At 36.3% G+C, this 25015-nt stretch overlaps 1 protein-coding gene across 50 annotated transcripts in view; it reads right to left on the bottom strand.

Moving 5' to 3' along the window:
* The window catches only part of CLOCK (clock circadian regulator), a 161551-nt gene that overhangs the window by 56085 nt on the left and 80451 nt on the right, over positions 1 to 25015 (bottom strand). For 38 of the 50 annotated variants that reach the window (XM_067036131.1, XM_067036130.1, XM_067036104.1 and 35 more), the window contains 7 exons: positions 23685 to 23776; positions 18069 to 18158; positions 11017 to 11137; positions 7356 to 7469; positions 3651 to 3769; positions 1799 to 1881; positions 1485 to 1591 (listed from right to left, as the gene is read on the bottom strand). In XM_067036131.1, the coding sequence (XP_066892232.1) occupies positions 1485 to 1591; positions 1799 to 1881; positions 3651 to 3769; positions 7356 to 7469; positions 11017 to 11137; positions 18069 to 18158; positions 23685 to 23776 (726 nt within the window). The remainder of the gene's footprint in view (positions 1 to 1484; positions 1592 to 1798; positions 1882 to 3650; positions 3770 to 7355; positions 7470 to 11016; positions 11138 to 18068; positions 18159 to 23684; positions 23777 to 25015) is intronic. The other 12 variants (XM_067036144.1, XM_067036135.1, XM_067036138.1 and 9 more) reach the window with 2 other exon arrangements.

Here is a 25015-nt window from a genome sequence, read left to right on the forward strand (position 1 = left end):
ATTCACATACTGACTTTCTCCTACTAAGACATACTGAGGGCAACAGCAATAAGTAATCACACCTGAGCTCCACCCAGCCTCCCGGCCCTGACAAGTACAGCATCTTTGAGGCATTTAATTCTAAACCTTAACTAACCAAAATCAGAAGAACTTAATTATTTAAAGTAACTGACAATACAGTATTTCCCAAAACATTCTCTGTAGATTGTAAGTTCGGAAGCCTTTTAATGATATTAAGCAAAAAATGGGTTTTGTGGTTAAATTAACTTGGGAAAATTTGTTAAATAGGTCTTCTCAAAGCCTTGAGTATGCTAATATATGTCAAGATTCTGGTGGTGGGGAAATGGGGATTGATTATAAGCTGTTACCTAGTTTTCCTTGACCATAAAATTAATTTTTAACAGACTGGCATTCATGCAACAAACCTTAGGAAATGCTGGACAGGAATCGCTTGCTCTCTCTATTAATGAGGAAACCAAGTTCTACATACTTGAAATTGCTTGTCCAAAATTACCCAGCTAGCTAATAGAGGTGTCAGAAATTTTTAATACATCATGGCGCTTAGTGCCCATTATCACTTGAAAGGAACGTTTCTTTTGTGAAGTGACTTTACTCTGAAAATCTTCCATATAGCTGATGATATTATATAACATGCTTTACTTTCATAGAGAGAGGTTTATGAGACTGGCCTAAGACATTATGAAAGTATCTTAAATATCTAATTTAGAGGACACTCAAGAGGGAAGGATTTGGGGAGGAGGATCAGAGAAGCAAATAAAACCTATTAAAAACAAACTTCTGAAACAAGGAATGAACAGTACGTGGTAAACGGGAAGGGCTAGACTCTAATCCTGACTCTGCCACCAATGAGTTATGGGCTTGTAAATAAATTAGTTAGCCTTTCTGCGTCTCAGTTTACTTGTGGAGATAATAGTAGTACCTACTTTCTACAACTGTGATAATGAAAAATAGAGAATAATGTATGTAAATTGTTTAGAACAGGGCAAAAAATGTGATGATAATGTTCCTTCTGCTAATATAACAACAGCAGGTAACATTAAAGAAGCACTCACTATGAGTTTTCTAAAAGAGATTTTTTAAATGTGTCCCTACCTCCTGGGTCTGGATATCAAAATTTATGAAAGTGTTCTAATATTTTGACATACTATTACAATTTTCAAACGAATCTACTTCTTTTACTCTAGATGTAGAGCTTATATACTTCAAAACAAGGTTTATTAGATGCCATATTATAAAACTGTACTTACTACTATAGACTGAAATATGGAAAATGGGAAGAAGTTTAATTTAGACTTGATCTAGGATTCCTACTGGAATTAGTTATATATACAAAGAAAAAATTTCCAATATATTTCAAAAATACAAAAATGGTTCTAAGTTGGTATTTCACCACCTTCTATTCATATGATAGTTATTTACAGATTAAAAAGTTATTATCACCAGAAATATTAAAATCTACTTACAGTGCTCATGACATTTTGCCAAATTTTCTAGGTCATCCACATGATAGTAATCATAGCCTGATGTTCCCAGAACTTCAAATGGCAAATATCCTATTATGGGTGGTGCCCTAAATTACATATAAAACAACAAATATTATTAATTTTTCCATAATAAAAAATACTCAACTAGAAATCAATTTTGGGAGGAATCTTTATTTTTTAAATAATGGATAATGAATTTGAGCATCCTGATGAGAAAAAGTTTATCCTTGAAATCCATTAATTTCAAGAATTATGATTATTATCTTTTTATAGAATTGAAAAATGGGAGTTACCTGTGATCTAGAAATAGAAACTTCCATTCTAAACTATGTCTAGATGTAAACTCTTCATTAGGTTCTTCAACAGTGCACATTTCCTACAAATAAATTAATAATTAAAATTTAGAAATACTTTTCTGTGTCCTTAGCAGAGTCCCAAACATTGTTAGCTGTAGTAGTCATTCTTAGCTAACTTTTCCCTAAACATTTTTTTAAATACGCTTTTATTTTCTAGTACCAAGGAATATGGCAATAAATAGATGCAGGCTTCTAGGGGAGTACTTCTCACTCAACACATTTCTCTATTCACTCACATGCCTATAAACCCTAATTCTGAATTCATATCTCTCTCCTGAATTAGAGTTCTGTATTTCTGTCTGGATATTCCTGCACATCACAAACTCAATGTGTCCTAAAATAAACTAACTGCTTTACTCCTCATACCCGGTTACACAATGTTCCATCTCATTAACAGAGGCATACCTGTGTTATGCCATTAAGTCTAGAAATCTGATAGTCACAATACACTCATTTTCACCATTCACCATCTAAATGGCCACTACTAAATCCTTTCAATTTCACCTTCTTAGTTTTTAAGAAATCTGTTCGATCCCATCCATCTTCAGGGTCTTAGTTTAGACTCTAGACCCTTGCCATCACTGGCTCACACTATTGCCAAAGTGTCTTCCCAAACAAGTCTCCCTGTCCTTCAACTCATCTTCTATTCTGGTCACAATTACCTTATAAATACTCAAATATGATTGTAATAACTTCCCTGCTTAAAAACCTTAATGGTTGCTCATTCCATCAGGATAAATTCTACACTCCTCAGCAAGGAGAAACAAACAACAAAGAAAGAAGCACATTTCATTGCCGGCATCTGCTTACTTTTCTAACATTATCTCTCACCATCCCTATCCACTCCTCCACACACAGTAACCCTAGACTCCAGTCATACTCAAAAATGTATTCCAACCTGCCTCTGTGTCCTTGAATAACCTTCTGTAGCACAGTGTAGTGATTAAGAGTTTGGGCTCTGAGAGAAAAAGAATTAGAATCAATCTCAGTTCTACTGCTTAACAGCTGTGACTTTGGGCAAGTAACTTAACTTCCCTAAGGCCACAGTTTCCTTATATATAAAATGGTGATCATACCAGCATTTTTAAGAATTAAATGAGATAACACATGTGAAGTATACAGCATGTGGTAAGCACTCAATGAACATTTTAGCTACTGCTATTAAGATCAAAACAAGCAGAGTGAGACTGGTTCAAGATCCTCTTACTGCTAATTCAGTACTTTGTCCTATAATATGGTGTTTCCCTAAATTTAAAATCTTAGCCTGGCTTATTTCCAGCCACTTTCCAGTGATTAAAGTCTTTGATTTTCCCACTTCCCTACTAATCATCTGCTTCCTGGGCTGAGGATATAAAAATAAATTATTTAATTGAATTTCAAAAACTGAAAAGGTACATGAAAGGCAGTAAAAAGCCACTTGTGTATTTCAAAAGAAAATTTCAAAACCAATCTTTTAAATTTACCTAGATTTTTGGCTTTTCCCCTTTAATGTAGCTGTGAACCATAAAAAAAACCATCTTAAAATTTTGCACAAAAGCAGGACAATGGTGATACATAACCACTGGTTAACTACAAAGGGTATACATTTTAAAATTAGTTATATAATTTAATGAGTGCCTTGATAACTCATTATTTGCTTCAAAAATATCATGATCATGTATATTTAATGTCTCATGGCCATTACCACTTCAATGTGTACAGGAAGTATCTGGAAACAACAAAAAAATTACACAGACAATTCTCACAATATAAAGTGAAACCCCTTTGTGAAATAATATTAGAAACATACCTTGATGAACTGAGGTGTAGCTAATCTGACGGTAGCTACAAAACAAACTCTATCTTCATAAGAAGGCTTGTGTGTGCGTTGTATTGTTCCTTCAAAACCATTGTGTGCTGAAGTGGATACTAAAACAATAAGGAAATAAGTATCAACAGTTACTCCAGTAAAATCTAGTTTTTACTGATATTCAAACATCTGTCCTTAAGAGCTTAAAAGATGGAGGCTAAACAATACACTACTTCATAACGAAGTGATCACTGAAGAAATCAAAGAGGAAATCAAAAAATACCTAGAAACCAATGACAATGGAGACACGACAACCCAAAACCTATGGGATGCCACAAAAGCAGTTCTAAGAGGGAAGTTTATAGCAATACAATCCTACCTTAAGAAACAGGAAACATCTCAAATAAACAACCTAACCTTGCACCTAAAACAATTATAGAAAGAAGAACAAAAAAATCCCAAAGTTAGCAGAAGGAAAGAAATCATAAGGATCAGGTCAGAAATAAAAGAAAAAGAAATGAAGGAAACGATAGCAAAGATCAATAAAACTAAAAGCTAGTTCTTTGAGAAGATAAACAAAATTGATAAACCATTTGCCAGACTCATCAAGAAAAAAAGGGAGAAGACTCAAATCAATAGAATTAGAAATGAAAAAGAGGAAGTAATAACAGACACTGTAGAAATACAAAAGATTATGAGAGATTACTATAAGGAACTCTATGCCAATAAAATGCACAACCTGGAAAAAATGGACAAATTCTTAGAAATGCACAACCTTCTGAGACTGAACCAGGAAGAAATAGAAAATATGAAAAGGCCAATCACAAGCACTGAAATTGAAACTGTGATTAAAAATCTTCCAACAAACAAAAGCCCAGGACCAGATGGCTTCACAGACAAATTATATCAAACATTTAGAGAAGAGCTAACACCTATCCTTCTCAAACTCTTCCAAAAGATAGCAGAGGAAGGAACACTTGCAAACTCATTCTATGAGGCCACCATCACCCTGATACCAAAACCAGACAAAGATGTCACAAAGAAAGAAAACTACAGGCCAATATCATTGATGAACATAGATGCAAAAATCCTCAACAAAATACTAGCAAACAGAATCCAACAGCACATTAAAAGGATCATACACCACGATCAAGTGGGGTTTATTCCAGGAATGCAAGGATTCTTAAATATACGCAAATCAATCAACGTGATACACCATATCAACAAACTGAAGGAGCAAAACCACATGATCATCTCAATAGATGCAGAAAAAGCTTTTGACAAGATTCAACACCCATTTATGATAAAAACCCTGCAGAAGTAGGCAGAGGAAACTTTCCTCAACATATTAAAGGCCATATATGACAAACCAACAGCCAACATCGTCCTCAATGGTGAAAAACTGAAACCATTTCCACTAAGATCAGGAACAAGACAAGGTTGCCCACTCTCACCAGTCTTATTCAACATAGTTTTGGAAGTTCTAGCCACAGCAATCAGAGAAGAAAAAGAGATAAAAGGAATCCAAATCGGAAAAGAAGAAGTAAAGCTGTCACTCTTTGCAGATGACACGATACTATACATAGAGAATCCTAAGGATGCTACCAGAAAACTACTAGAGCTAATCAATGAATTTGGTAAAGTAGCAGGATACAAAATTAATGCACAGAAATCTCTGGCATTCTTATACACTAATGATGAAAAATCTGAGAGTGAAATTAAGAAAACACTCCCATTTACCAATGCAACAAAAAGAATAACATATCTAGGAATAAACCTACCTAAGGAGACAAAAGAGCTCTATGCAGAAAATTATAAGACACTGATGAAAGAAATTAAAGATGATACAGACAAATGGAGAGATATACCATGTTCCTGGATTGGAAGAATCAACATTGTGAAAATGACTCTACTACCCAAAACAATCTACAGATTCAATGCAATCCCTATCAAACTACCACTGGTATTTTTTTACAGAACTAGTACAAAAAATTTTACAATTTGTATGGAAACACAAAAGACCCCGAATAGCCAAAGCAATCTTGAGAACAAAAAATGGAGCTGGAGTAATCAGGCTCCCTTACTTCAGACTATACTACAAAACTACAATAATCAAGACAGTATGGTACTCGCACAAAAACAGAAATATAGAACAATGGAACAGGATAGAAAGCCCAGAGATAAACCCATGCACATATGGTCACCTTATCTTTGAAAAAGGAGGCAAGAATATACAGTGGAGAAAAGACAGCCTCTTCAATAAAGTGGTGCTGGGAAAACTGGACAGGTACATGTAAAAGAATGAAATTAGAACACTCCCTAACACCATACACAAAAATAAACTCAAAATGGGTTAAAGACCTAAATGTAAAGCCAGACACTATCAAACTCTTAGAGGAAAACATAGGCAAACACTCTATGACATAAATCATAGCAAGATCCTTTTGACCCACCTCCTAGAGAAATGGAAATAAAGACAAAAATAAACAAATGGAACCTAATGAAACTTAAAAGCTTTTGAACAGCAAAGGATACCATAAACAAGACCAAAAGACAACACTCAGAATGGGAGAAAATAGTTGTAAATGAAGCAACTGACAAAGGATTAATCTCCAAAATTTATAAGCAACTCATGCAGATCAATATCAAAAAAAACAAACAACCCTATCCAAAAATGGGCAGAAGACCTAAAGAGACATTTCTCCAAAGAAGATATACAGATTGCCCACAAACACATGAAAGAATGCTCAACATCATTAATCATTAGAGAAATGCAAATCAAAACTACAGTGAGGTATCATCTTACACCGGTCAGAATGGCCATCATCAAAAAATCTAGGAACAATAAATGCTGGAGAGTGTGTGGAGAAAAGGGAACACTCTTGCACTGCTGGTGGGAATGTAAATTGATACAGCCACTATGGAGAACAGTATGGAGGTTCCTTAAAAAACTACCAATAGAACTACCATACCACCCAGCAATCCCACTACTGGGTATATACCCTGAGAAAACCATAATTCAAAAAGAGTCATGTACCAAAATGTTCACTGCAGCTCTATTTACAATAGCCAGGACATGGAAGCAACCTAAGTGTCCATCAACAGATGAATGGATAAAGAAGATCTGGCACATATATACAATGGAATATTCCTCAGCCATAAAAAGAAATGAAACTGAGTTATTTGTAATGAGGTAGATAGACCTGGAGTCTGTCATACAGAGTGAAGTAAGTCAGAAGGAGAAAAACAAATACCATATGCTAACACATATATATGGAATAAAAAAAAAATGTCATGAAGAGACTAGGGGTAGGATGGGAATAAAACACAGACCTACTAGAGCGTGGACTTGAGGATATGGGGGGGGGAGGGTAAGCTGTGACGAAGTGAGAGAGTGGCATGGACATATATACACTACCAAATGTAGGGTGGATAGCTAGTGGGAAGCAGCCGCATGGCACAGGGAGATCAGCTAGGTGGTTTGTGACCACCTAGAGGGGTGGGATAGGGAGGGTGGGAGGGAGGGAGACGCAAGAGGGAAGAGATATGGGAACATACGTATGTGTATAACTGATTCACTTTGTTGTAAAGCAGAAACTAACACACCACTGTAAAGCAATTATACTCCAATAAAGATATTAAAAAAAAAAGAGCTTAAAAGAATACCAAGTGAAATTACATTGCAAAAGAAGCATTTTAACTTACCACTGTTTAAAGATTTGAAATTTCCTATAAATTTCACATATTCATAAGTAGATGGCTCCTTTGGGTCTATTGTTCCTCTAAGCATATGACAACAAAATTCTAACTGATTTTTTGCTGAAATAAGAGAAAAAAATATGGCATATTTGTGATTTATCATAATGAATGATATATCACACAAAGTAAGATTATAACAGTTGTATAATTCTACAATCATTATTTCCTCCAACAGAGGTCCTCAATGACATTTTGTTTAGTCCGTGAAAGCAGTTTCTTTAGATGATCTCACCTTGTCCTTAATAAAGAAAACAGATCTTCTGATACAAGCCACTCCATGTTCCTCCATTTTTATTTGTCCTTCCTTCTCATTCTTCACTCTAATTTCAAAGAAAGGTTTTGCTTCCTATTCCAAAGCTAATATTTCTATCTCTACCCTGAACAGTCTTTCCTCTCTTCCTTCTCTAGGACCAGGGCCAAACCAAGGTATTCATTCCTTTAACATCCACACATGTTCTTCTTTGGGTCCTTACTTTCTACTTTTAAATTTGTTCAGGTCTTTCCATCTCAAACATATAAAGAGTTTTCCATGCTACTCTTTCTAGTAACACAGATCTCCTTCCTTTTCATTATGTGCTCTAGTTTCCATGTGTTCACCTCCCTTAACTTTATGCATTATGGCTTTTGCCCTCACACCTCTATAGAAACTGCTCTTCTAAAAATCTCCTACGTCTGTATTAAGCTCAATGGTCGTTCCTCATTGTTTCTACCTCTTCTTAAAATTCACATGTTTTCATTCCCATAGTATGAAACTTACCTTCCTACCTTACTGACTATTTCTATCTCTTCTGCTAATCAGTCTTCAAGCTATGGGCATCACAAAAGTTCTTTTGATTGTAACCTATTATCCTTTACAAACTTACCAGCACTGACAAACTTATTTACTCCTAAATTTCTCTCCCCAACTCTAACATTTTACATAAGACCAAGTTTCCTATCACTATTTGATTTCAGAACATCTCTACCTGATTGTCCCATCAGTAACTGAAACTCAAAATATTTGAAAGTGAATTTATCCCCGTGTCTTCCTAAGCCAGCTGTCCTTCCCCTTTGTCCTATGTATGTATGCTTATCTCCTTAGTTAGAAATCATATCAATTTGGTCTCTTCTCGTCCTATCACCAGTTCCCAAACTAATCTGTCACAGGATGTGCTGTTCATTTCACCAAGGAAGCTCTCATGAGTCATTTTTTCCAAATGAGCATCCAGTACGACCAACTTGGTACAGATGTAAATTATCCTCTATCTAGGTAACTGCAAAAAAGGATTCTCCATGCCTCCACACTCTTCCCACTCAGATTCACCCTTGCCTATTACTCTAAGACTAACATCACTTTCATTATTATTATTTCAGCACTCAAGGACTAATTAACACCTCTCTTCACTCACAGCATCAAACACATACTCTTCTGTTATTATCATGAATGTGTTTATCATCAAACTCAACAGGTTCAAACTCTACCCTCTTCCTAAAACCTTCCCCACTGATGATCCCTAGCTGTTTGGACACCTGTGCCTAACACCAAATCCTACTGAGTTTATCCACTCAACAAGCGAATGCATGCTTTCCTCTCCATCCTTACTTCTACTGCTATCCTTTTATAATTTCCACTCTGGTTATTTTTCAAAATTTTCCACCTGAGAGATTTCCTTTTCAGACCACAAAACCACCCACATCCCCTTGCACTGGCTTCTCACTACATTAAAAAATAAAAACCAAACTGTTTAGGATGAAACATTAGGCCCTATTTCCTTCTCTAGACACAAATCACATCACCTGTACTACCTCACTTTCATTATGGCTCAAATGGCATATTTACAGAATCCAAATTTTCCAAGCAATTTACCCTCTGTTTTACATCTCGTTTACTCCTTTGACATGAAACAACCTTTTCATATACAAAAAAAGAAATAACTTTTTTTATATATCAGTTCTTTACGTATGAGGTCTGCAAGTCATTTAATTAAGGCTTTTCTCTATTAAAAAGTATTCTTGGGGACTTCCCTGGTGGCACAGTGGTTAAGAATCCACCTGCCAATGCAGGGGACACGGGTTCAAGCCCTGGTCCAGGAAGATCCCACATGCCTCAGAGCAACTAAGCCCATGCGCCACAACTACTGAGCCTCTGCTCTAGTGCCTATGAGCCACAACTACTGAGCCCACGTGCCACAACTACTGAGCCCGCGTGCCTAAAGCCTGTGTTCCGCAACAAGAGAAGCCACCGCAATGAGAAGCCTGCACACCACAACGAAGGGTAGCCCCCCGCTCACCACAACTAGAGGAAGCCCGTGAGCAGCAACGAAGACCCAACGCAGCCAAAAATAAATAAATAAATAAATAAATAAAATTTTTAAAAAGTATTCTTGCCTGATCTTGGAAACGGAAGCCTAAGGTCTGTATTTCTGCCAAAGGCTTTCGTTCAGTTCTCTAGACAATGTTGCCCTTGCAAAGGTCTCTAAAGCAGACTCCTCTTTTGTTCACCTCTTGCCATGGCACAGGGTTCCATCTTTCTAATTTTTCTCTCCTTACTCTATATATTTACCTCAAGCTACGTCATTCAATCCATGACTTCAAATACCGTTTACAGGCCTATAACTGGCCTCTACATCATTATATCCAACCCAAATCTTTCTCCTAGGTGAAAGACTAGTCTCTTGGTCAGTGTCATAGGAACTTGATTTTTAAACAATTATAAATAGGCCTCAGATGGATTCTCCCGGTCTCCAGTTTTTCTTCTTCTCAACTCCTTTTGACAGGCTGTCTTATCAAAGATGTATGTTCACACATACTTACACGTGTGTGTGTGTGTGTGTGTATGTATATCTCAATTCTTGAATGGTTAGTGTTTTACAGAATTTGAAGATTCAAAATATAAAGAACCTTTAAAATGATTAATGTCAATATTACCAGAAAAGACAAAACTTAAAAATCATGGAAAAATTAGCTAAAGAAGACATCTAATCACTAATGGCCAAATGTAGTGCTGTAATGATTTCAGATTTTACACAGCGTAATTTATGCAAGAAAATGAGGTATTCTGGTTAAATTAATTTGTCCAGTGAATCTAGGAGAAAAGTCAGATTATACCACAGTATTTTACACTTATTAAAGGCAGGGACTATTTTTCCCTATTCTTGGCACTTTTATGATATAGCACACAAATGTCTGGCACACTAGATATATCCAATAAATTACTGTTTAACTAATAAAGCAAACAATTTCCTTTATTACATAGAAGTCTTGCCCCATAGTTTCAGTGTTCAATTGGTTAGTGATGTTGAAAATGAGAATGTTTCATTTTCTTTCATTAAACACAGTAAGATTTTATATAAAAATTAAAAAGAATATACTGCAAGTTCCATTTCTGTGTAAAATACAGTTTTATGGCATATTATAACAAAAAGATGAGATTTCAGTGTATTCTGGAAGAGTTCAGACTTCTAATATGGTCATAATTCCATCATATGTTAATATTTTAAAAGGATCTAATAGGGTATTTGGAATGATGCCATTTGTTAATGTGGTTAAACATACCTGGGTTTGTCACAAAAGTAAAGGATAACACAACCAAATCTGTTTAACTTTTTGTTTAAGAACTACTACTTACATTTTAAATATTCAGGGGTTAATGAATCACTTTCCAGCAGATGCACAGAGAGTATTTTATAAACTTCTGAATGTTCCCCCTCTGGGATAAAATTAAATATACTTTGATCCACAAGATCTGACTGAAAAAGAAATTTTTTTAAATTAAATAATTATAGTGATTCAAGAGACATTTATTTTAAAAGTATATAATCACTCTTAAAACATCAGATGAGCATATGGTTAACGTTTAATTATCTGTAAAAACTGACAAATGTCACATTACAGAGCACAACTCAAAAAACAAGACTGAGAAGGTGAAAGAGGTTAACATGACCTCATTGCCTCTGAGACTAGTGTCATCAGATTCATTATCAATATGACCTTTGAAAGTCTGATAAGTTATTTGCAAAGGTGAGTTTCAAATTTGAACATGTAAAATATAACAGGACTAAGAAAGTTGATTAGAAGAATCTTAGGCTACCAGATGTAGCCTTACCATACATCCCAAACTCTGGTAAGTTATGGTGGTGTACACTACAATAAAGGACCACAGGAGTGGCCACAGGCTACATGAAGAGGACACTTGACTTTGGTGTCATTTCAGTTGTCCAATGTGTCCCTTCTTTTTTATTTCATCTTTTCCAGCCATCTATCCTGTATCCCATTGTCAAAAAGCCATGCTTTAAGATAACCACCCTCTTCCCCAAAAAAGGCAAGTTATGTGTTGAGCATTATAATCCTTGCTAAAATACGGCTTTAATCAACAGTAATTTGACAAGCATCAGGTGGCCTACAATGTGCCATGGCTGTGGAATCAAAAGTGAATAGGACAGTGCCCGTCCGTACGAACCATCGACAACAAAACTTTAGTGACTTCACATTTCCTGCCAAATCCCATGCAGTCTACCTGGCTTCTCTACATTTTCAAACTGCCCTGTGGAATCCTGGGGTTACTGAAGTAGTATCTCCAAGACTATGGAGGTAGGCATGGAGGGCAAGGGAAGTGAAAAGGAGCTGTGAAAGCGGGCTAAGGGTTCCACTAAGAAATTTCACTTTTATTTTGTTTGTATTTCAAACACTGTAAAGATTGTTAAAAACAAAAAATAACTTCAAACAGTAACAAAAAACAGCCACTGGGGATGGTAAGAGGTGGGAAAAGGGGTGTTTACCACTCTTGTACAAGCCATACATTTACACTCTTCCTTCTGTATCTTCTCTAGCCTTCAAGGTCCACCTCATGAAGTGGAGTATCTTTCCCCTCTCTCACCACATGTTTGTACCCTTCCATCTTGCAAAGACCAGTTCAAATTATTTCCTTCAAAAATATGTCCTTTAACTGCATAATCCACAGTAAAAATAATACAGTTCCTTTAGTAATTACTAGTCATACCCTTCACTTCCTATCAAAAATATTTAATTATATTTTAATCTCTATGTCCTACCACTCTGTGGGTGAATTAAAGGGCCCTATCTCTTACACTTTTATCTCCTATCCTTCAAATCAAGACACAATAACACTGAGCTCTGCACATAACGGTTATTAGTGCAGTAAATTATTTTGAATTAAGGAGTTATTTGATAAGCCTTAAGGGGTAACTACACCAAAAATATATCTGCATTTTAACAGGAATTTTTCTGAATGTCTGAGAAGTCTCTAGAACAGAAGGAATAAACAAAAAATTAAGGCATGAACAACAAAAAAGGCTACAAATTGCCTTTTATTCATAAAATAAAGAATTAAAATATAGGCATTGACATTAATGTAAAAAATAGTCTTGATAGAAAAATAAGATACCTATTTGTAGAACTAAAACTCATTTTGGAGATGATTACAGTTTCCTGCAATTATTTACTTTTACTGACATTTCTTTCACTATTTCAGTAAATTATGATCTGACCTTTGTTACCCTTGCTTTTTTATCTATAAATCTATAGGCTGTCTCATATGCATAGATAAAATAATATGACTATCTAGTATACAGAGTGGTGTAATCACAAGCACTACTTCTCCACCATTCTGCTTCCCCAGACACTTGATAAACTGAAGTATCAGACTTAGTAGGCAACTAACTGATGTGTGATCTTCCATTAACCATTACATTTCCAATCTCTAAATGAAGTTGATCATACTTGATGTTGCCATACCATCCACTCAGTTCCCAAGCATAATTCAAATGAAAGAGAAGGAAGTGACAGCTATCTGTATCCTTCTATCTCCCTCAATTATTTTCATGAAGAAGAAATGTAAATCCTGCTGACTGCCATATGATATAAATCAATAGGCTGTTTTCTTTACATTAGGTAAATGCAACCGTTCAGTGGAAATTATTAACTATCATCAATTATCTTTTCCTCAGCGAGAAAACTGATAAATAACTGCTATAGAAAGTAGCTGCTCAAAAGGGACTGAAAGCTCCTCCAGAAAAATGTCAGGTATATGTTGGATATAACGTATTTTTAAACAACTATGTTCCTTATATACAGGCATAAGGAACAGAGATTCTGGCCCTATCAAGTAAGCTTTATTTGCTTATTTCAAATATTTGTTTTCTTATTAAAAGTATTTATTCACCAATAATCATATAACTATTGAAAAAAATTCTAAATTGTTATTTCTGCATACTGCATTTACACCAAAGATGGTACTGACTTTCTTAGACATTCTTGTGTTTATAGTTCAAAATTACCAAGTTAAGAAGAGTAGAAAGTGAAACGCTCATACAGTATCTTAATAGTAGCACTTTTAGTCCTGGACTCTGTTACACTGTAATGTGGTGAATCTTCCTCCCTATATTACGTGGTAACAAATTTAATATACTCTCTTCTCAGGAACACATTTAAGCAAGTATGAGGAAAATGATCTTAAACTGTAAAATTTTACAAATTTTAAGTTCCTGCTAAAGAGACCCAACTTTATGTCTTGGCACTTCCACTAAATGGTACAATTAAGTCCAGTTTCTCTGGGTTTCATGTATGCTTCTAACAAACATAAAGGGGCTGGGCTAAAGATGTCTAAAATCCCTTCTGGCATGGAGGTGGTATGACCCCATAATTTTGGTGTAGAAAGCCACACCAGGAAAAAAAAATTCATAAATTTCCTTTCCTGATTATTAGCCACAAATAGGTTAAAATGTACCTAAATTAATTTCATAAGTATGACATGACAAAGTTAAAAAAAATTTTTTTGCAGGACCTACAGAATCACTCTTGCAATTTTACAGTCAAAAGTAAATTAAAAAATGTTAAGTTACATTGACCACTGAATTAAGATGGCAAATTTTAATTTCTCAATAGAATTGAATTATAAACACTAAAGTCTATATTTAGAGATTTGCTAATGTTTCTCCCCCTCTGGGCAAGAGCCAAAATTCTGTTTTAGACAAAAAGGTATGCATGTTCAAATACAAAGAAAGGCACACCATTGTTTTAAACCTTTTGTTTAGCATCTGTTACAGTTTAATTATTAATGGCAAGCCAAAACAGAAAATCACATACTTTTTTCCTTATTGTGTTGGATCCTAAACAAGTATTACTTCATTTTCTCAAAACACACTTGTGTTTTTGTTTTCAAACCTTCAAATAACATACAACATTGTCAGTGATGCAAAGGAAAGTATCCACCGTAACTGGAGAGCGGTAAAAAAAAAAAACTTTTAATAAAAGTTATTATTGGGGCTTCCCTGGTGGCGCAGTGGTTGAGAGTCCGCCTGCCGATGCAGGAGACACGGGTTCGTGCCCTGGTCCGGGAAGATCCCACATGCCGCGGAGCAACTAAGCCCGTGAGCCATGGCCGCTGAGCCTGTGCGTCCGGAGCCTGTGCTCCGCAACGGGAGAGGCCACGACAGTGAGAGGCCCGCATACCGCAAAAAAAAAAAAAAAAAAAAAAAAAAAGTTATTATTAACTCCGCATGGAATGAAATGGGTCTGCTAGATCAGCAGCGACCTCCCCTGCCCAAACGTTCACCAGCTACATGCTTTGGCTGACATGACAATCAAAAAGATCCAGAAGATGTTACTAACAGAGGAAACTGGGTAGGGGACATATGGGAACTCTCTGTACTATCTTCTTGATTTTTCTATAACTCTACAAATAGTTCTAAAATTAAAAGTTTAAAAAAAAATCCAGGAGGGAATATGGTGAGGAGGTTTCTCACTGAGGGGAGAATGTTAATGATCAAACACTTGGATCCCAACTAGATCCGTGGTAGACATGTTGTTACTTCAAAACGCAATTAAATATTCCCTCACTAAAGATCCAACACCAGTATGCCATTAGGAAGGAGTTTTTAAAACATCTACATCAAATAATCTCCTCACTTTCTATACTCAATCAATAATTCCTAAGCGCCTCTCTGAGAAATTAGCCAGCACATGTGGATACAGAGATGAAGTCCCTGCACTTAGGAAGCTTACATCTACCACTATTACCAAAATAAACGAAAATTACAATTCATTGTAAGTGTCATGGTGGCAGTATGTACAAGGTAATGTGAGAACACAGAGAAAAGGAATCTAATTCTCAATGAAGTCCAGGGAAAGTGACCAAGAAGCAGGCTTTTAAAAAGTCTGACCACATTGCAAATTATACCCTATGACTAAATTAAAGATTATATAGTTTCTATAAATACATAACTGAAAGAAAATCCAATAAAAATGTCTGTGGTTTAAAAGCATATAATTATACCTTTATTCAAGTTACTTAACCTTATTTTTTTAATTGAAGTATAGTTGATTTATAGTATTATTAGTTTCAGTGATTCAATTTTTTTATAGATTACACTCCAAAGTTACTACAGAAGTTTTTACAAGGTTATTACAAAAATTATTTATATTTTAAAGTTATTACAAAATAATGGCTATATTTCCCTGTGCTGTACAATATATTCTTGTTGCTCATCTATTTTATATGTAGTAGGGGTAATCCCATACCCTTATCTCGCCCCTCCCCCCATCTTTCTCACCACTGGTAACCACCAGTTTGTTTTCTTTATCTGTGAGCCTGCTTCTGTTTTGTTATATACATTCTTTCATTTTATTTATTAGAGTCCACTATTCAATCTTATCTTAGTCATATCTTAATCCTATCGAGGATTTCTTTCCCTGGCTTTTTTCCCTACGTAAATATTTTTTAAAAAAGAGTCCTCTAGAAAATTCTGTCCTTTTCTCTGCCCACAGTAGTTTACTTACATGTTGCTATAATCTCACTGTTTATTCCCAAACAATTTTTAGATGTTGGGCTAATCACCTATTGTTTGAACTTACTTGTAAAGAAAGCCCCTAGAGAAGCAGTAAAGCCAAGTCATTTTCTGTGTGACCCAAAGAAATTAGCAAATTACTTACTGCCTGGCTTTCAGAAACAAAGTACCCTTTTAGAATCTGGCCTTTTAAGTATAGAGTCCATTCTCCTTACAAAGTACAAAGTAGCAGAGTAATCAGAGGGAAGGAGATACTGCTTTTCAACATCTCTTGAAAGAGATGCTTATGGAACAGTTGACTCTGTACTGTTATACATTTTCAAGAGATGGGCATTTTAAGAGTAATTTATAAGTAACTTCAAAATATTTACACCACAAGCCCCACTGTAAGAAGATAAGTTAGGGGTCCCTGGAGAAAGAGAACCAGGAATAGCTTTCTTGACATAAGAGAAGCCATTTTGTAATCTAAGCCTGGCCACAATGCTTGCCCTGATCTCAGTATTTAATGATCTGAAGGGAACAAAGGAATGCAGGGAGAGAGAAAAGGCAGGCAAACAATAGTGCAGGGATAAAGTAGAGTCCTCGTTCCTTCTCAAAGGATATAGGTAATAATACATCTGAGTTCTGTAGGAACCAAGGCCCCCCACCCCAAGTGGAGGATATAATGATGATGCTGAGCTTTTCTGACTTCAGTCAAGTAAAGCTGGGACTCTGTCAACCTTTGCCCCACTTCTATGCTGAATTCTCCTCTGCTAAAGCCCCTTCATGAATATGCATGTGCCCTTAGCTTAAAACTTCCCCAATTTTGCTGTCGGGGGAGACAGTGCTTTGTGAAAGATCCGCCCCCCCCCAAATGTTCTCCGTACTTGCTGCGAGTTATAATAAATCCTTCCTTCTCCCAAACTTTGGCTTGGTTGGGTCTATTGGCTTGGCACCCACCAAGAGGCGAACCCAGTTTCTGGGTAACACCATCTTAGATAAGAACATTACATATTCAATAAAAACTTCAAATTCATAAGAACCGTCAACTGTAGCAGAGCACCTAGCATATAGTACCTGGCAGAGCAGATGTGCAATAAATATATGTTAAATAAAACAGCAAATACATAATTCAGGTATTCACCATTCTAATCAAAATTATAATTCTTTTCAAATTATCTACCCTTTTGATATTAATAACAAATTGAATATGGCCATTAAAATATTATCAACTCAAGCCACAGAGCATAAAAGTTCTGTATCTATTATTTTCAGTATGTTCTTATAAGTCATTCTTTTGAGAAAATTATTATTTAGCTGCAACAAATATCTCAGTAGAAATTTAGTTATTCTCAAGATAATTTCAGTGATTAAGCAACGTCTTCACTATGCTGATTAAAAAGTTAATACTGAGGGCTTCCCTGGTGGCACAGTGGTTGAGAATCCGCCTGCCGATGCAGGGGACATGGGTTCGTGCCCTGGTCCGGGAAGATCCCACATGCGGCGGAGCGGCTGGGCCCGTGAGCCATGGCCGCTGAGCCTGCGCGTCCGGAGCCTGTGCTCCGCAACGGGAGAGGCCACAATAGTGAGAGGCCCGCGTACCACACACACACACACACACACAAAAGAAGTTAATACTGAAAACTCAGCATTATAATAAAGAGGGCAAGAAGAATAGAGGTTAGATAAAGTGGTAGTTGAATATTTAGTCACTATAGATTAGAGTTATGACTGACCTGAGAAAATACAGACATACTAAAACAACAGACATATTTAGAGGTCTCATCCCCGCTCCAACTATTGTTCAGCACTGCTCTGAGGGGTCCACTTCTTAGTGCTTTAGAACGTTTAGAATAGGCATTAAATAAGAAGAAGATCACAGGATTTTTATACTTACTGGTAAATGTTCAAGTAATGAAGTTACACTCTCAGACACATATATTATGCTTCCATCTGTCATGATTGCTAAAAAAAAACCATCAAGAGCCTGAAATTAAACATAATGGTCAGTTAAATGAAAAGAAAAAAGTATTTCACAGGACAGAAATAAAAATCTAAGATAAATGACAAAGGACTTAACTGTGGAAATTTCCAGAGCACTGTCAACATGCTAGTTTTCCCCCTTTACAATACCTTAGTATCTATCTTTGTGCATTTTAAAATGCTTCTGGAAAAAAAAAATCATTCTATGGCCATTATTGGATGATTGGTTTCTAAAAGGTAGAAACAATGTTCTACCTTTATCATGTTATTATACAACAATGGCCTTATTTGAAGATGTTAATATCTCCGCAGCACATAGGCCACCAATAATATGTCTCTGGCACACAAAAGAACACATTACCACCTTCGGATATATTAACAGACAGATATTATGTACAGATTGAAGCACAGGGAGATACATGGGGAATAAAGTGAAAGGGAATAAGCTGAAAAAGTAGGCTGAGGTCAGATCATGAAAGGTCTTGAATACCAGGGCAAGACATATGGACTTTTTTCAAGAGCAGTCTGGAAGCAGTGTGTAAAATGGATTTAGAGGAAAAAGTGAATTAAGAGGAAGATCTCAGTGGCCTTCAGAATAGTTGGGGAAGTTAAGGCGAATCCAAATGAAATTAGCAGCAGTAAGAATAGAGAAGAAAGGACTTAGGCAAGCATTAAGAAATGTGATGTTAGAGTTCAGGAGAGAAGTTGGCATAGGGGAACAATACTTAATAATAAAGCAATCCTGGGACTTCCCTGGTGGCGCAGTGGTTAAGAATCCGCCTGCCAATGCAGGGGACACGGGTTCGAGCCCTGGCCCGGAAAGATCCCACATGCCACGGAGCAACTAAGCCCATGCACTACAACTACTGAGCCTGCGCTCTAAAGCCCGTGAGCCAAACTACTGAAGCCCGCACGCCTAGACCTCAGGCTCTGCAAAAAGAGAAGCCACAGCAATGAGAAGCACATGCACCTCAATGAAGAGTAGTCCCCGCTCGCCACAACTAGAGAAAGCCTGTGCGCAGCAACAAAGACTCAACACAGCCAAAAATTTTTTTAAATAAATTTATAAAATAGTAATAATAATAATAAAGCAATCCTGTATTCACATATCACAAAATTTTTCATTTGAGAATCCTAGGCACCAAAGTTGCAGCTGAAGAAATGAGATCTGCAAAAGAGAGAATGCCAAAGACAAATCCTTGGGGAATAATCTATTTATGGGAATGAGAAGGAGCAAAAGCACCAGAGAAAATGACAAAGACAGAATACACTGTTGTCGATGAAGTCAATGGAATAAAGAATGACAAAGTGAATGAGGAGGAAGAGGGGTGGCTCAGTATAACATTGAATCAAATAAGACAAGGAATCAGAAAATGAGGACTGAATTTTGGTGACTTTTAAGAGTAATTTCAATAGAAGGTGAGTCACACTACATTGAGTTTAGAGATGGGTGGATGTTCAGAAGTCTATTATAAACCACTCTTTCTTCCCTTCTAAAGTTCATGAAAGGACACATTTTGAGGGGGACGAAGTATCAAGGGAAGTCAGTTTTTTAAAAAGTAACTGGGGCTTCCCTGGTGGCGCAGTGGTTGAGAGTCTGCCTGCCGATGCAGGGGACACGGGTTCGTGCCCCGGTCTGGGAAGATCCCACATGCCGCAGAGTGGCTGGGCCCGTGAGCCATGGCCGCTGAGCCTGCACATCCGAAGCCTGTGCTCCGCAACAGGAGAGGCCACAGCAGTGAGAGGCTAGCGTACCAGAAAAAAAAAAAAAAAAGTTATCACACTAAATTTGAATTTTTTGTTTAAGTATAGGGTTCTCTCAAAGGATACAATCTCTAGTGAGAACTATGTATAACTCCTCCAATACTGTATCTGCAGCACCTAGCATATGTGTGGCCCGTGGCAAGTAAAAAATAACCTGTATGTAATTTATGGATCTGAGAGTTAGAGTAACCTCCCTACAAGTAACTGTTGAGGTACGTGTTGGAAGTAGGGAAAAAGGCATCCCCCACCTCCCCTTCTATTGAGGGAGACATTTGGATATCAGAAAGTACTTATTTTGAGTAGATGCCTGTCTCAAACTCATTCTTGGCTAATGTAAGGGGAGGGGGTGAAAATCTTATAATTTAAGCAAATTCATGAAATTTTTACAAAAACTCCTTGGTACAATAGTGATGGTATTATTTCCTAAGGAAAAGGGTCAAAATGATGTTAAGAAGGACATGCTTTTCTCATGTGAAGCTAGATTGTGTCATCTTTGAAAGCAAATTACTATTTTCTATGATGATCTCTATTTGCTAGGAATTAGGATGCAGCTCTCTTCTGTGAAGAGAACAACTAAAATCAGAACTCTTAATGACTTGATCCCACTCCTAGAACCAGAGCCTGCCCCTTCCTCTTTCAAAGCAGGCAAAGATTCAGCACAGAAAAGCCTCCACCAGCATCTCACCAAGTCTTAACACAAGAAGGGATCCAGGGCTCAACCTTCTTTTGAGTGGAGGAATGTAATTTCCCAAGAAGGTAAGTAGGTACACCAAAAACTGAAGGGGCCTTGAGGAGGAAGACTTGAGAGATGTGGAAGGAAGAGCAAGACACAGAAGGACATCCTCATACCAAGACTGAAGACCTTGAAGTTTATCCCTTGCCCACGTTGTATGATAGGAGGGAAAGGGCTCATTAGTTAAAACTCATCTTCCTATTTGACATCTACTTTACCCACAACAAAAGGCCTGTGTAAACCTTCACTGTTTCCTTAGTGGGTGTTTAATATGGGAAGACTGGATGGAAGTTCTAGGGAAAGGGACAGAACCACCTTGTGATGAGGCAGGCAGGGCACTGGCCCTTCCCTTGTGGATTACTGGAGAGAGCTGCCAGCTGCTGAGGAGAAAGAACTCCTTACAAGGAGATGACTTCACACAGAGATGACTTTGCATAGAGGTCTGGTTACGGTAAACTGCCCTGATTTCCTTGGCTACTCTCAACACCCCCAGCAAGGGTAGCAAGGAATATTCCTTAAGCAACAGAGACAAGAGGGAAAGGGACGGGTGGCAACGGAAGAATGGAGAAAGACAGCCAACACATAAGGTATAAGTGAATTTTAAGATCTTAGTCTGAGTTCTTGAATTAATTAGCAATCTGACCAGACAAGCTGCAGCCTCTCCAGGCCTCATCCATGAAATGAAGAGGTTGAGATGAATCACCCCAACTCCTCTACTAGCAGCTCTGACATTCTACGATATAGCCTACATCAGAAATTCTGCTGAAAAGGGTATCCAGACTGCCTAACTGTAATCTCACCAACATGACCGGCAAACAGTAACACAACTAGGTTAGTTGGACCCAGGTTACAGTACACACGTTTATACATATCCTTCAATCTTGGCAATATGAACTTAAAATGAATATTTACTTAGTAGTTGTAAATATTCACTAAAAATCAAAAATATGCTTGACATATTGAAAATAAATAAATGTAGTATTTTTCAGGAATGTAATTTTAAAAGCAGTGAGGATAATCATGAGACAACTAATTTATATTTTCAAAATTAACATGTTTAAATTTTCTCTATTGCATATTATATATAATGTTACAATCTCTAGACTCTTTATTTTTAACACTTATCTACATATGTACTACATGTGTCTTGGCAATTAATTTAAAAAATCTGTTCACTGTAAAGAAAAATTTGAGGACAATGCTTTCCGTTTAGCTTATTAGTGAACAGGTAATTTACCTTGCTAAGATTCTTAAGTGTGGATATTACATGAATTTATGAATTTATAAAAAATTTTTCATACCAATAAAGCAGGGTACATAAATAGCTTATGATTAACACAGAAGATCTTATTAAATGATTACAGTGAGAAATAATCAAAGAAAAAATTAAAGAGGAATTAAATGAGTTGATTTCTTCTTGTGGTTATACACATTAGCTTGTGTGTACCCTTTCATAAATGTATTACTTCTATCTAGAGATAATTTCGGACAATGGCAAACTACTTTTAAGAGGAGAAAAAATTTAACAAAATTGGAACTACTATTTGGTTTGTAACTTAAGTGTCCACTAACTTAAAAAGCTGACTGCTGGTTACCAAGCTAAAAGTCCTGTGCCACGGCTAGCCTTCACTGAAAAGAAGTCTCATGAGCAGCAGCGGGCACAGGACCGGGGCCTTGGGGACCAGAGGCTAGTCTTCTTGCAGTGAGCCCTAGCTAAGCTAATTACTGTTTTATTTTGAGCAAATTTCATAATCCCTTTGTTCCTCAATTTCCTCATCTGAAAGTTAGAAAGGGATACTAATAGTTTATATTCAGAAGATTATTGTGAGGATTCACTGAGGTAATATGTGAAAAGTGCTCAGTTATTTTTCAGATTTTAAGCACAGCTTTAAATATATATACAATGTATTTATACTCCAACAAATTTTCACATATTTCTGCTGAATAGGTAAAGACTTAATTAATCCAGCAATTAAGTGTTCCACCTAAAGTATAAATTAAAAAATAGTTCATTAATTTGCAAAATAATGCTGCTTTAGGCTTTAGTCAATATACAAAGACACCTGAGACATGGCTATTACATATATATACACCACACAGAAAAATGCTTAAGTTCTAAAATAACAAACCCAAACAAACAGAATAAGAAATGTAAATTATTTAACAATCTCTATATATTCCTACCTCAACTGCTTTCCTCTACTTCTTCCATGTCTACCCTCTTCTGCATATGTATTTTTCTTGTCCTTAACTGTTACCACCAAAGTATACCACCTTTGTTTATTGTAAGTTTTCATGGAAATCTGATACTGAACTCCGTACTTTGTGTGCATAGAAGACACCTTATTAATGTAAATAGGAAATGATTAAAAAGTAAAAAAGTAAAATAGATAGGTATGAGTGACTCAAAATCTTCGTGGATTTTATAATTGATTGTATGAGTTATTAAGTTTTGCAATTCTAAGCAAACATGACCTGAATTGTTTTCAAAAATAATTTTGTCGCAATAGAACATCTACTTGTTTTGTTTTAGAAGTTTCTATTTGAATTGAGAAGAGTTGCCTTTCAAGGTATATTTCATTATTTTAATATTTTCAAAATACTTCATTTATTACCATTTTATGTTGTGTTTAGGTGGATTTTAATTTGTTAAAAAAATCCTACTGTCTAGTAGAATACATTTCACAATAATATTTAGTATGTGATGAATAATATATTTTATTTTTCATTTGAATGTTACTGTGGTCCAGGTAGAGAACTTGGTAGTTACAGGTTTCTGACTTTTATTAAGCCTCTCAAAAATTCAGATGATATTGAAACCACAAAGATTTGGCATTATTTTATCACATAGTACTATTTCCTTACAATACTTGTATCAGTTAATTTTAACTGGAAAGATAGTTGATTGACTTACACTGAATTAAGGTTTTTCAATATTAAATTAATATTGTTAAAACCATATTAAAATTGCTAACCCCTGTGATTTCTTTTTTAAGGAAAATAAAACTTTTCAAAAATTAAATCTGGACATACCTCCAGCATTAATTGTGTAAACTCTTCATTACTAAGGAATGTAGGTTTCCAGTCCTGTCGAATTTCACTAGCATCTGACTGTGCAGTGATTTCTGTAAACAGATTCACACATTAGCGGTATAGTCCAACCACAGGGAGAGGGTGGTGGTTACAAAAGTCCTACAAGTTGCCTTCCCTTCTCCCACTTTAAACCAGTCAATAACATTCATTGGTCTAGATAGGTTATCAGGAGGTCCAAGTTTGGGGATGAGGAAATATTTGAGCTAATGTAGCAAGTTATCTCCTTGGATTTGCTCTCCTGAAAATACCAGTCTCTTTGGATTTTCTTTGGGGAGCTCTGAGAACCTGTGTTGCTGACAGGCCCAAGATTGCTTCCTGCTTTACACAATGACCAAACAAGCAGAACAAGCAGATTAGACCAAGCATTAGGAATATATTCTTCTTCCCCTTCCTTTCTTTGCCATTCAAACAGTAGCACCTAGAGAAGACATAAGGACGTGAACCTGGAGGAAAGGAGCCAAGGAGATCAGTCAGTCTGCTTTTAAAAAAGAATGACTTGGGCTTCCCTGGTGGCGCAGTGGTTGAGAGTCCGCCTGCCGATGCAGGGGACGCGGGTTCGTGCCCCGGTCCAGGAGGATCCCACATGCCGCGGAGCGACTGGGCCCGTGAGCCATGGCCGCTGCGCCTGCGCGTCCGGAGCCTGTGCCCCGCAACGGGAGAGGCCACAACAGTGAGAGGCCCGCGTACCACAAAAAAAAAAAAAAAAAAAAAAAAAAGAATGACTTTATTTCACTCCAAAAAAAAAAAAAATTTAAAAAAGAATGACTTTAGGCCTGCCTATTGCCAGGCAGAAAGATTCTTTCCAGTCTGAGGTATTCTATTCTTAATTAATTAAGGAGACTAAAATAAAATTTTAGGCAAAAACTTTACAGTAGTAAACCCAGAGTAATTCTGCTTAGTGTCCTCTGGTATGTTTTCTTAGTGGTAGGAAGCTGGTCAAACATTTGCAGATCCCTGGCTTAAGGCACACATTTTAACACAATAATTATAGTTTATCTTGCAACATACTTCTAATGGATTTAGTTATGAGAAAACTATTCATAAACAATGAAATGTAAACTATTTAGGTAATATTTTTTTCATTTTTAAATGCAAACATATTAAAACAAACAAGTAAAATTAAAATATATGCCACAGAGTTTACTCTACAAAATATACTCTACCTTGCAGTGAAAAAAATGGACTAAGTTGTTTTGTTTTTTCTATTACCAGATATATAAATATAGCATATTAAACTGGCACCCAAAATTTGGCATATTGGAAATGCCTGT

This window comes from Kogia breviceps, chromosome 6, assembly GCF_026419965.1.
Source record: "Kogia breviceps isolate mKogBre1 chromosome 6, mKogBre1 haplotype 1, whole genome shotgun sequence".
NCBI classification, from domain to species: domain Eukaryota; kingdom Metazoa; phylum Chordata; class Mammalia; order Artiodactyla; family Physeteridae; genus Kogia; species Kogia breviceps.